Source organism: Epinephelus lanceolatus, chromosome 14, assembly GCF_041903045.1.
Source record: "Epinephelus lanceolatus isolate andai-2023 chromosome 14, ASM4190304v1, whole genome shotgun sequence".
NCBI classification, from domain to species: domain Eukaryota; kingdom Metazoa; phylum Chordata; class Actinopteri; order Perciformes; family Serranidae; genus Epinephelus; species Epinephelus lanceolatus.
Genome location: NC_135747.1, coordinates 9,994,131 through 10,007,997, shown reverse-complemented (window position 1 = coordinate 10,007,997; position 13,867 = coordinate 9,994,131). Strand labels below are relative to the sequence as shown.

Sequence of the window (13,867 nt, the reverse complement as noted above, 5' to 3'; positions counted from 1 at the left end):
GCACTACTATAGCCTACTGTGTTCAAATGTGCATGCAATTCACTAAAACATGCTTGTCTATTGTATCATCGCTTTAACGGCTGCAAGATACTGATATTATGGTGAGTTTGACTGATCATCCTACTATGGGCTCTAGTTTCGCAGACCGGGCGCGGCGGGGGCGCAGCGCACCTGCGCTTCGCCAACTGGGTGTGGCCAGGCGGATTTTGTAAGTTTGGCACACCGTGTGCCTGGCGCAGCTACTCCTCTTTCCCACCTCCGTCCCTCCTACCTGCGCAAGTCGGAAAAAGGGAGGAGAGAAGGCGTGGAGTGGGTTTTACACACATCACACCAATCAAATGAGCCCCTCTCCTCGCCCTTAAATGCGCCGCGCGAAGGTGTAATGAGAGTTTACTCAATTCGCCATATGGCGGAAGAGAGCAGCAGCGTCAGACGGCCAAACTTCTCCCAGGAGGAAACTGATGTTTTGGTCCAGGAGGTCCAAGCTCGCAGTGTCCGAATATATGGAACTGCGAGCAGTTCACCACAGTTTTAAATCAAAGTTGCGCGCACATTCTCTCTCTCTCTCTCTCGCAGTCTCACTCTGTTTCTTTTCTTTTGACTTTTCTAAGATGACAGATGCTGAATATATACTCCCTATCACATAATCACGTAAACTGTCAGTCAGTCATTCTGTCTGTCCCACGTTTTTCTACTCCCTGACGTGGTCAATCTATGTGAAACTGCACATAGGCATTGAGGATTGGCATAGGTAGAAGGTGACAAAGCTACCAATGGTTATGGACTAGCATCTATAGTAGAAGTAAAACAGGCTGGGGGAAATTACTTTTTCCCCCTTGCTGACTTCACCCTCACCACATGCTAACTATGACTAGACACAGACTGTATCAATTGGTGAAGTTTAGAAATGACAATAGTTTTTCTTAATTCTTGTCATTATTTTAGATGTTTTAGTCTGTATTGAATCTGGAATTAATTATATCATTATCATATTATATTTGCCAACAACCACTGTGTTGCATTTACTGCAAAATATGCACGAATCCACAAGATGCTTTAATAGACTGTGATTTTAATTTCACCACAAAACTATCTAGATTTCAGCAAATACACAACTACATGATAAAGAAACACTAAAAGACAAAATCATTCAATATTATTGCTGGATGTGAACTGATGATTGTAACACTAGTAGTATGACAGTAGTAGTAGTAGTAGTATGCATTGTATAGATATGTATTTTGCTGCCTGAAAAGCTAATTCCAACAGAGGTATGTTTTTACAGAGCTGCTTTAGTTTAGGATGAGTTTATGTTCATCTTGAGACACATTACAGCCTCTTCCACTGACATTAAAGGTGTACATCATCATCTAACCACAAGATGTCAGTCTTTGGTTTCAACTTTGCAACATACAGTTTGCTCGGTAGAAAGACACAATACTCCAGATGTATACCAATGTCATTATGCTCATTTTCCAGCTTTTGTGACTTTGACATTCGAAGGCTCCATGTTATTAAGCAGTGGAAACAGATGCCATCTGATATTTATTACCGGCATGACTCATTACCAAATATGATCCTCTTATTATTTGAGTTATGATTTAAGATCTGATCTGAATAATTCATTGTTAGTCTGAGGACTTTGATGCCAGGGTTGTTTTTGAGATATTTTTGTGCTTACATGCTGGAGATCTCAAAAAAAAAGAAAGAGGAAAAAAAAAACTGATAGGGAGGCAGTGCTATTGAGGTTAACTCATCCTGAATCTTTTCCTCTCAATATTTTCTGACAAGGGTGAAATTGGATTCTTAAAATTATAACTCTTTGAATGAGTTGAGGGAAGCAGGCCAGGGTCCCCCTGTGCTCTCCTGCTGCGGCACAAAAGGACCTTGGAACCCGACAACCGTGATATATGCTCCCTCACTCCTCATGCACAGAAAATTAGTGAGTGGAAATATGTGACAAGTGGGCTGTGGGAAGGAGACACTGATGCACTCTGTTTCTACCCTCTGGCTTGCACAACAGAAGCAATTTTGCACAGTGTCTACCGTCTATGCATCACTGCACCTTGACTTTTTTTTTTTTAATTTTATCACAGCGAAGTTATTGGCAGCATACACAGGTTTAATAAATGAACTGGATTTGCTTATCTTGAAGTTTAAGCATATTTCAGAACTCAGCATGGACTGGTTGCTCCTCTGAAGACAGGATGATTGATTTAATTATGTCTTACAACAGTGAATCTATCTTGAATGTCTGGTGCTCTGGGATTTCTGTAATAAATTAACACTGCATGTCCTGCTTCTGGCTGTGTGCCTTGCTCTCTGCATTATGTGATGGGACTAAAAACAGTTGTTTTCCCATACTGAAAGGATAAGGAGTATTTGTTGCAATTTACTTTCTTTTTTGGTAAAGGTTACTGGAATTAACAGCATAAACAGCAACACAGTAGGCTTATCTCCGATGTTTCATGATGCAGGACCGTTTTGTGCAGTCAACATTTAACTGCTCCAAACAGCCAATGTAGCCTACTGAGTCTGACTGTACAGACATTTGCTGTAAGCTGGCTACTGTAGTGGTTTGTTCCATTCACATTATCATGATATTTAGAGTCATGCTTTCTTACCTTTTGGTGCTAGATCAGTGTCATTGCCCTGCACCTGAGGTTGATTTACAGCCAGTGCCCCTACGAAACAACAAGGGATCAATCATTTTAAGGAATAGTTCATTTATTTATTTTTTCAGAAATGTGCTTAATTGCTGAGTGAAATGAAAAGATCCGTACCACTCTCAGGTCTTAGATAAGGAACTAGGGGCAGGTCAGGCTATTCTCACAAACTGTAAGTATGTTTATCTAAGAAAAGTAATGCACCCAAACTTTTATAACCCACGTATTTTGCTGCAATCACGTGACCACTGCGCTGACAAGAGTAAACAACAAGCACCCCCAAGCACTCATGTAGGGAGGCAGGTTGGGGTAATGGAAGGGTCACAAAAACATGGACCTTCCCCCGGGACTTTACCCTGGAGTCCTGTGTTCGGAACCATATGAGCTCTGTGTGAACTTTGAGTCATTTTAAGGTACGTCATCACCATTGTTCTTTTCCTAAACCTAACCTTAGTAAATTTACGCTAATTATGTAACTGAATGCATTTTTCATGGGATATCATATGACCCGTTCTATGAGAATACGTTGACTGGTTGGTGAATTAGCTTAACTAAGCTCAGCTTAGCTTAGGGTAAAGACAGCCCGTTCTCACTCCCCACTTGTCAAATATAGCTGCTTTGTTGATGATTTCCGCGTCATATACCAATAAAAGAAGCACTTTTCGTGGCAGTCTGATATGCACCAGGTGGCAGCTATTTCTGATGCAACTACCATAGTATGAGCAAAACGCTGGACTTTCACCCAAGAGCCCAAAGTTCAAAGTATAACCAAAAGTCAGTGAAGGTATTTTATTGACAGTGTGTTGCATGCTATGGTAGTAACCTATGTCATGACATATGTCACATGATGTGACATTACATTAGTAAGAAACTTACTTGTCTTAAACCAAACTAACTAACTAACTAGCTAACTAACTATTTTTTCTAAACTTCACCGGTTACCTAAACCTAAGGACGTAAACATTAAAAGCTAGAGCACTCAGAGAGCGCAGACCTCGCCAAGCAGCTCGGATTTCCCGCCATTTTATTATTTTATGCACTTCGCTTCAACCGATCACCACCAAAATTTTATCATCTGTTCCTTGTCCCATTATCAACCTTTCCTGAAAATTTCATCAAAATCTGTTCAGAACTTTTCGAGTTATTTTTCCAGACAAACAGACCAACGCCGGCGAAAACATAACCTCCTTGGCGGAGGTAATAAGTGCTCACCTACGTAGTAAGTTTATTTTGACTTTCTGCATACAGTGAGCAGAAACCATACTTTTCCTGTAAAAATGGAAAGACACAATGCACTTAACAAGCGTTAATTGAGACACCGCCCATTACTGTCAAAAACCGATGCAGGAGGCCACCTAAAGTTACATATTTGATATTTAGCTCCACTGACAAAGCAGCAGAGCAGCAGTATTTGAGTTGCAATGAGAATGCTTTGGTAAAGACTGGAAGCAGAGAGATTGCGTATACCAGTAATTATTTCTAAGGAAAGTAACTTTTGTTACTTTATAAACATTACAGCATCACAATAGCAACATATCATCATGTTTCGCTTTGCCGTCCTGCTATTCCATCTGACTGTTTGTTTGTTGTTCCCGTGTTGTCTTGTTGTCTGCCTGAATCCATGTGAATGCAAAATAATGCTGACTGATTCATGTCATTTATTGTAACGCCATATTAGGTCAGGTGACGTTGGATCATAACCTTGAAACAACCTGTCTTTGTTTGTCTGCTATGATCAACACAAAAGTGACTAGTAACAAGTCCATTTAAATTCCAGTGATTGTAACTGGGTTATTTAATTTGAAAAGTAATTAGTAACATTTCTAGTTACCGCCAAAAGAAGTTGAAATAAATGTTACCTTGTAACCCTTCAAATTTAAAGCATACTCCCAAAACCTCTAATAAACATGATGTATCTTATTTGTTTGGGCCATAAAAAACAGTAGGCTGATATAAATATAACAGTTTTGGAAGCAGTTTTGTGATGTAACTATTTGCAGATAAATCCTAGTCTATCCATCTTCCCAGTACTTCTGTGACCACCTCCACTGGGATTCATAGCAATCTCACTGTGATGACAACACTGTGGGAACTTCTTCTGTCCAAATGTTCCATTTTAAAACCTTGGATGTTGCCATCTGTTTCCCCCTGCCACCCTTTATGCTAAGCTAGGCTAATTGCCCCAGGCTCTAGATCCATACTTAACAAACAGACATAGGAGTAGTATCAGTCTTCTCATCTTCCCTCAGAAAAAAAAGTGAAAAATGAATTTTCCAAAATGTTGAACCTTTGGAATAATCAGACTGCACATTCTACATGTAAGCACAACATTCAAACCTGAATTACACATCACCAAAAACATATATAAATGTGTGTTTGAGTGACTTAAGTGAGCACACAAAGGTTTATCCCATTGGAAGGAGTTGATGTAATTATTAGATTTGGTGTCTTATTAGGTACTTTTTGTTTTTAGACAAGGACAAGAAGCAACAGAAACTTGAAGTAGAGTGTGGTGTTCATAAGTCTTACCAGTTACTGTGGTTGGCTGCACAGCAGATTTTCTAGCCGAATGTGTGTGGTCTTCTGGTGCCTTTGTGGGTTTTGCTACATTGACAAAAAAAGTAATCAAATAAATATAATAAAATTCAAGTCTCATCTTTTTTTTTTTTTTTTTTTTTTTTTTTTTAAAAAGATAATAATAAAATTCAAGTCTCATCTGAGACGGCATGTCTCTATGGCAATCCACAAAACATGAATCTGAGGAATTCATGCCTATATTTAGAACAGATCTCATTAAATCCCAGTGATCAATCATAATTAAAGTAAATTTAATTTCATTAGTATCAAAGTAGAAAGGGTGTTGGTCTGCAAATACATATGATCTACTAATGAAACTAGACAGAGTCATCTATCTGAAATTGCTATCCATAAAAAAAGCTTTTCCAATTGATTTTCAGTACAACATGGGCTGTCTGCAGAATTGGTCACAGCTGAGCGACTTACTCGTTATTTTCTTTGACAATTTCAATATCTAAATGACTTTTAAATCTGGCATAATTGAGTGCGCTTTGGTCACTTTGAAACGATTTAAATGCTAAATCAAGGTGGAATATGATTTCATGGTCAGCTAAAATTCATCAAAAAGTTAATTTTCCGAGGCAGAAGTATTTTGATTATATCACCTCCCTGGAATGAGTTTGCTTGTTTTGCGGAGCGGCTGTGGTCTGCTTAGCCTTGGCTGTCTACGGACCAAGAAGTATACAGTAAATTACACCTCATGTACTGCCTTGAAGTAAAGGCATGACAAGTCTTGGTTCATGCAAAGCTGACTTTTAAGGCTGAGCTGTAGATGAGTTGGCTCTTAAAAGGCCTTAGGATACTGTGTTTCTTTTTTTTTCAGATACAGTGCATTTTCCAACAAATGACAGCATCTCTGAAGCATTCACATCTGCTGAACACAATAGACTTAATTAGTGGTTTTAAATAAACCCAAACAATGCAGCTGTCTGGACAGCTTGGTTGTTTTCCAGTCTTTACTGTAAAAGGACAAAAGTTCATCTTGGCCTACCTGGGTTCTGACATTTCGCCTGGCACTCCGCCATGCTCCTGAAATTGTTGGCATTGCCAAAGCAGCCGCCATAAAAGAAATGCTTGCACTGCTGACTCCCGCTGTCAAAAAAGTAGCGCGTCAACAGCCCTCGACAGGGACCAGGAGCTTCGGGTAAATGGCACGGGTTCTTGTCATCTAGGAAAGGGAAGATGAGAACAATTGTAAGAAGAAAGAAAAGACACTATAAAGACTTTATTAGATAACTTTTATAAAAAATTTTTTTTATTTTTTTCATATTTGCTGAAACTGTCACTATATCCTGCAGTGCATGGGACAGATAATCTGGCTTCTCATAATGCTCCTAATGGCATTTGCAAGAATCAAGGGCACCTGAATGAAAACAACCGGTCAGAGCTGAGGAGAAACATGACGTCCTTCTTTAAAAGTGATAGCTTTTCATCGTCTGTCTTTCCTGTTTACTTGCCTTTGCCGTGTACACTGTTGTGCATTAGCAGGGTTTGCCATTAGAAACTCCTTGTCTCTGATTGGTTGTTTTTCGTTTACATAATATTTTCCCAGATTATCTGATGTGATGTACTCCTGTCAGGATATGGAGACAATGTCAGCAATATAAAAGAATGTCTTTGTATAAAAGTTACCCAGTGTAGCTTTGATTATCAAGTCTGTTGTTTAATATGTAAATAGTAAATGTCTTTAGACATTAAAGCGCACAGCAGTGCAGTTTTGCTACATATTTGACTTTTGTCTGAAATAAAAAATGTATGACTTGTGCTGCTGACTTATTGAACATAGAGATGTAACTTTCCTGTAAGATTTGTTTGACCAAGAAAGAGTCAGACAAAAGTGCCAAACTGGCTTCTACATTCTATATTATAAAGTATCATCTTCACTAGTTTGCATGGTCTGAACATTAAGCTCTAATGACTCCAAAATTTGACTCTGTTAGGAATGAAAACAAAATAGAAGCAAGAGCACGACATACTTCACTGCCCTGATTGAGTTCTTAAGGTCAGCCACAGACAGTTTTTTTTTATTTATTTATTTTTTATGCAAGGCCTTGAGCGGTAAATGACAAGTTTGAAATTGAACAAGAGGTCAACACAGTCTAATAAAGACATATCTTGAAAAGAAAACACAAGCATGGGAAAGCAGGGACATAATAATAAATGGGGAGGAAAGATAAAGCTACTCAAAGTCTGTGTACAGTAAAAGGTCCAGTAAATGAACCTCAGGCCAGGACACACTTTGCAATCGCTGGCCGCTCGGTCACAGCTCGCCCACTTCCTGTCTCCCTAGCGGTACAGTGACATTTCCACTCTAGTCAGGTTTCAAATACACTCCCAATCTTCCTCTGCAAGCTGAAAAGTCAACACTTCTAGCAAGAACTTCTTTATGTTCCCCAGTGAACCACATCACCCCTCTGTCATGTCTTCCTTCTCTGCTTTCTTTTCTGTCATACCTCTTACCTCAGCTCTCACTCCCCGTGTTTCACTTCCTCTTCGCTCGTTGCATATATTATCACCCTCGGGTCTCGGAGTATTGGGATTGGGGCACTGGAGCTCTGAGCTACAGTTTGATGTTCATCTAAATTCTGCATCTTTCATTGTGTAAGGTTGATGTAAGGTTGTTGTAATACTGCTTCTTTGCTTCCTCATTGTCTCCCTTTCCATGATGGTAATTGTTATCATTATGCAATCCAACCTTTATGCTTTTGGAAGGAAAATCTAAAAGTAAGATGATTTGTGCATCACATAGTTCATACAAACTTCATACAGATTCTCATTAATCTGAAATCTGTAACTTTAAATGTTATCGCATTCTGCAGCATGGAGTCCTCGACAGCAAAGGCAGCAGAGATGTTGTGGAGGGTTGTCAGGAACCCTGCTGCTTATTTGAATAAGCCGTCAAGAAACCTAAAACATTTACAAGCTAGTGACAGGCTCATGCTTGATTTGAGCCTGAAACACAAAAGCAGGCATGGTGTGAAATACATCCCTTTCAGTGGAATGGCTCAGTTTCAAAGATACTTTACTGGCAATGTCAACCAAGACAGGTGCAGCCTGACAAGCCACGACTATAGCTGATCAACGTTTTTCAACAGCAGAGTAAAGTGTGTGCATCCCGCTATAGCAAGTACTGAGTAATATGGTTCCCCACACAGATCAATAATGATTTATTCAGCAAAAAAATATCATGAATATTATAAAAATATTATGTTTTTAACACCAGATGCCGTAAGTTTCTTTAAATCTTTGTAGTGGGAAAGGTTTGTTAGTGTTTTACTTCATGATTACATCACATTTAAAATGACAGCAGTGATGAGGCATCTTACTTTATAAGTGTATAGTCCAAAAGTTGCTGAGGCAGTGAAAAAAAATAATAATAATAAAATAAGTTCTAGTGAAGATTCCAAAGTTTACAAAAGTATCAGATATGCTGGGCTGTACTCTAGCAAGATGTGTCTAAAATTATGCAAAGTGCATACACAATAGTAGAGTCTTGGGTTTGAATGGTATTTCTCCCTGTCTAAACATTGTATATCTTCTGAGCTGAGGCAATATGATACACAATATACATGATATGATATTGTCAGAGTGTATTGTAAGGTATTTCTACAGCCTTAAAGCTACTTGTAGTTATAGTAGGCAAATTTTATTTAAAATTAGAAGTTTATATCCATGTCTGTGAAAACATTGATACTTCACACACATCTTGTGTGAAGTATCACCAGTTTAGTATCTGACCTGAAATATAACATTGAGTAATTGCCAGAAAAGTGTTTTATGCAGGACATTAATATGTCACAGTGATGTTGACCTTTGGCCTTTTGGATATAAAATATCATCACTTAATCATTGTATCCAATTAGTCATTTGACTTAGGTTTTTCTGTAATCAATGTTGAGTTAGGGCTAAAAACATGTTTTGTGAGGTCACAGTGACCTTGATCTTATACCACAAAATTATAACCAGTTTATTCTTCAGTCCAAGTGGAGGTTTGTGTCACATTTGAAGAGATTCCCTCAAGGTGTTCTTGAGATATCGAGCTCAAGAGAATGAGACGGATGCAAGGTCACAGTGACCTTGACCTTTGACCACCAGAATCTAATCAGGTCATTGTTGAGTCCACGTCAACATTTTTGCCAAAGTTGAAGAAATTCCCTTAAGTTGCTCTTGAGATATCACGTTCACAAGAATGAGATAAACAATGCCATAATGACCTTAACCTTTGACCACCAAACTCTAATCAGATCCAGGAGTGCAAGTGAACGTTTGTGCCAAATTTGAAGAAATTTCGTTGTGGCATTATTGACATGTTGCATACACAATAATGAGACAGACAAGGTCACAGTAATTTTGACCTTTGACCTATGACCACCAAATTCTCAAGGTGTTCTTAGAAATTGTGTTCCCAAGTATGGGATGGATGCAAGGTTACGGTGACCTTGACCATTGACCACTATTATTCTAGTAGTGTATCCTTGAATTTAAGTGAATGTTTGTGCCAAATTTGAAGAAATTCCCTCAAGGTGCTCTTGAGATACCGCATTCACAATGATGAAACAGGCAAGGTTACAATGACCATGTCCTTTGACCTATGACCACCAAAAACTTTATAGTTAAGTCCAAGTGGACATTTGTGCCAAATTTTCAGAAATTCCCTTGAGGCGCTTTTGAGATATTGCATTCACAAGAATGGGATGTACTATGCAGCCATCATGGGTTTGCAACAAGACAACAATTAGCTGACCAGACACCAGGATTTACTGGCTAACAAGCTGACATAACGCAAAAATCAATCACCCTTGTTAGAAGCTAAATTAGAATTCTGCGGAGACTAAACACAACGTGTCCCCACGAGCTGCCAGAGGATGTCTTACACCAGCTACACGCTCACTATCTAGTTTATCTGTTAAGTCTTTGTATAACCACACTCTAGTGAAGGGTGACCATGATTAAAAGGCTATCGTTGTAACATCCAAATACATTTTACGAGGTGACTTTGACTTAAAAGCATGGGCAAAGAGATGTGTCAAAGGGTACTCTAGCGCTCTCTCCAGAGCAATGCAGTGATGAATAATTCAGAAACACAATTCCCTATCAGAGCTGTGAAGGTGGAAGAGGTGATTTGTGTTTTGAGGAGAATTATCGGTCAGCCCTTTTTTTCAAGCACTTGGGTGTGAATCATATGGTCTGTCGGTCCAGGGAGTTTTGGCTGCTCTCCAAAGAGAACTTCAATATTTCAGCAAAACAGACTTCAGTATTTAAGATGAGTTCGGATGCTTGTGAAAAGGAGCCTGGTTTGTGTGTGAAAAAAACATTCTCAAATTTGCATATTTTGATGTGTCCTACCCAGAAAGATGAGACTTTAGGACACTGTATGAACCTCCTGCAAACTAACAATGTTTAAACCACACTTTGTATCACCCCATCCCCCCCGAATCTCTTCACTGGCTCAACAGATTTCTCACTGCTTTTTTTCCCTTTAGTTTTCTTCAGTACTTTTCCACATATTTTTTAACAGTTTTGTTGTCTTGCCTCTAAAAGTGCTGACACCATCTTGGCCAGGCCTTCTGTGGAGGAAGAGAAGAACGATTCCTAATGGGATACAAATAAATGTAAAATAAGTGAACTCAGGCGTAAAAATAACAGTTGCCACTGGATGGAGACAGACATAATCCAATCACATAGAAAGACACTGACCTTAGCAGCAATATCAGCCTATCCACATAGGAAAAAAAGAAAAAAAAAGACTGTTATATTATTGATTTCTTTGTTTTTTATGTTAATTTTGCATATTGTATACATGTAGTGAGATCGAAGCACTTATGTGGCAGAGGTTTGTACGTCAATGTTTGTAGGCTGAGCTCTAGGGAGAGAAATATGAGAGTTTATGAGACTTTTTAAAAAAGCTTCTTTTGTCTGATTAGCTGATTAGCTATGATACATTAGACAATGGATACCAATGCGTTCTCATCTCCATCATATCAAATAGATGCACTTTGTCAGTGGACATTCACATCTCAATACAAACTAGGTAACCTCCTGCGTCTGTTGATAACATTCTGGGACGGCATGTCAGTTTACGCTTTATATGCATTGTGCCTTTTAAAAAAAAACAAAAAAAAACAACCCACCTCCATTTCACAATTACTGTGCTCGATAGATGCCTACAGTCTTTTTCAAAATACACCTACAACATTATTTCCTTGTGCAACAAAACACAATATTACATTTAAAAAAAAACATCTTGGTTTGCCTCACACGGGAAGCAAACAGCGGGCTCCTAAGTGAAAGTCTAGGGTTTGTTGGACCCATCCACCCCCCCACCCCCACCTGCGTTATAGGGCCTTTTTAGCTCTTTATATTACATATTTGCCAGCGGCATTACAAGCTGACACTGCATGACCGTGTTACAAACTGACCCAGCACGGCGGCGTAGCATATCAATAAGAAATTTTCCTTTACCGTCGGTGTCTGATGCCAAAATCACTGACAAAGTGGGGTTAAATTTACGAGCTGGGAGTCAGGGCTGGGGATACCCAGCTTGCTTTGCCTTGCAAAATGACAGGGGGCCAGGAGCCATAGGAGCTGAGGACATTCAGGTCTTCAGCTGGATCCGTCCTGGCACTTTTGTTTTAACAAGTACAAAAAATTCCCAGTGTGCATCAGTTTATTTTTATTGTGAAATAGAAAACTGTCAGCAGGACACCAGGCCCCCTATGGTGGTCCAGATTTGGCCCACAGGCTATAAATTTAGTATCACTGCATTAGGCAATGAGAAACCACAAGCCTCACACAGAGAAGCTGCAACTTTAAGGGTTGTGTGGTATTTTTGCTTGACTTTAATGATTTATTATCAAGTAGCTGTTGACTAATTTTCTCGCAATGGACTGATTGATTAATCAACTGATTGTTTCACACGACAAAGTAGGCTCACATTACCTTAACTATCTGCTAGGTTTTGCCACCTCAAGCAACATCACATTGTTTGTGCTGTTCTGCCTCTTTTCCTTTGCTTATTTTTATTTTTTTTAACAGTGTCTTTGCTAACAGACTGAGCATAAGCCCTGAGCGAAGGACAAAAAAATAGTGCGACTGTCTGAGAGAAACGTTGTATTTGTGTCTCTGACCTCCTCAAGCAGAGCTGTAAAAGGGGCAGCAGTCCAAAGGGAGAGTGTGGGACACAATGGTTATGACTCATTGGGGTTTCAGAAGAACATCGGGGCTGGAGAGCAAAAGCCTTCGCAGAGATAGAAGAAGAAAGTTTCTCAAGCAGAAAGACAGACTGTTCATCACATCAGTTTGTGACCTTTACAAGAACATTCTTGTTAAGCTGTGCGTGACCACGTCGTCACGTGTAAGAACCATGAGAATGTACAACTAACACATCTTATCTGAACAATAATTGAAATTAGATTGTGTCAACTAGCAGTTTTTGTAATGTGCCCTGTTTGTGGGAATTTAAATGTCACTGATCTGATGATAACAGCCCTGTTGCAGGATGGGTAATATTGCAGTGCGTTGGCCCTTGAGATCTGATTTCTGTAAGGTAGAAGTGTGATGACATTTTCAAATGTCTGCGCTGTTAAATAAAACCATTCTTGGAAAAAGTCAAGCTTCACCTCTGTTAATCACAGAAGTGAGAACTTAATGCATGTATTTACTGTATATGACGAAACATGTTGCACAGGCAAAGTTTTTAAAAAGTGTCCCAATCAGTGAGAATATGTTGTTGTTAATTTAGTTTGATTTCAAATTAATTTAAATATGCATTACTTAATAGGCCAGACAAGATCAGTGTGAGTTAATTTTACTGCAGTGGAGCTCAAGGCTGACTAATATTCTCACTAATGACTTCATTTGTTTGCAGCAATCTCACTCGTGTCTGTTGTTCGTAAAATACAGCTGAGATTCATTTTCATACTGCATACTGACTGTGTACACTATGTACTGCACACTGATAGTTTAGTTTCCTGTTTTTGCAGTTAGTGTCCAAGAAATTAAAACACATTATACTTTACACTGACAGGCCATGATAAAATATGAGTCTTTGGAAAGACACTGTCAATGTCAATGGGAAGAGTATGTTTTTGGAATAGTGTGCATGACCATATAATGCTGGAAGCTGCAATATCCTGTGTGGCTCCAAGGCCACAATTGCTTCAGTATTCCCCAGCATCATTCCCAGGAGCTTAGTATCACCACCATCTACAACTAATTTGAATTTCTTTCAGCTTAGTACAGCTTCTCTATTTCCTTGTGCAGTTCATTGTGGGACAATGTCAATTGAGAGCAAATTCAGAAATCAAGCCATTTTTAGTATGCATATGAACTTTTCTGAGCGTACTTCAGGGTACATTTTGGAGTTTCCTTGTCAAGAAACAAAAAATGTTTACATTCAGTTTATCTTACAAAAGTGGTTAGCACTGTCGCCTCACAGCAAGAGAGTTCCTGGTTCGATCCCGGGCGTGGGAGCCCTTCTGTGCAGAGTTTGCATGTTCTCCCCATGTCAGCGTGGGTTTTCTCTGGGTACTCCGGCTTCCTCCCACAGTCCAAAGACATGCATGATTGGGGATAGGTTAATTGGTGACTCTAAATTGTCCGTAGGTTTGAATGTGAGTGTGAAT

The 13,867-nt window shown here is 39.2% G+C and overlaps 1 protein-coding gene across 2 annotated transcripts in view; it reads right to left on the bottom strand.

The window, feature by feature from the left end:
- The window catches only part of tfpia (tissue factor pathway inhibitor a), a 68,109-nt gene that overhangs the window by 5,450 nt on the left and 48,792 nt on the right, over nucleotides 1–13,867 (bottom strand). Inside the window, exons 3-5 of one of the 2 annotated variants that reach the window (XM_033618251.2) lie at nucleotides 6,235–6,411; nucleotides 5,196–5,270; nucleotides 2,625–2,684 (exon numbers count right to left, since the gene is read on the bottom strand). In XM_033618251.2, the coding sequence (XP_033474142.1) occupies nucleotides 2,625–2,684; nucleotides 5,196–5,270; nucleotides 6,235–6,411 (312 nt within the window). The remainder of the gene's footprint in view (nucleotides 1–2,624; nucleotides 2,685–5,195; nucleotides 5,271–6,234; nucleotides 6,412–13,867) is intronic. The other variant, XM_033618252.2, reaches the window with a different exon arrangement.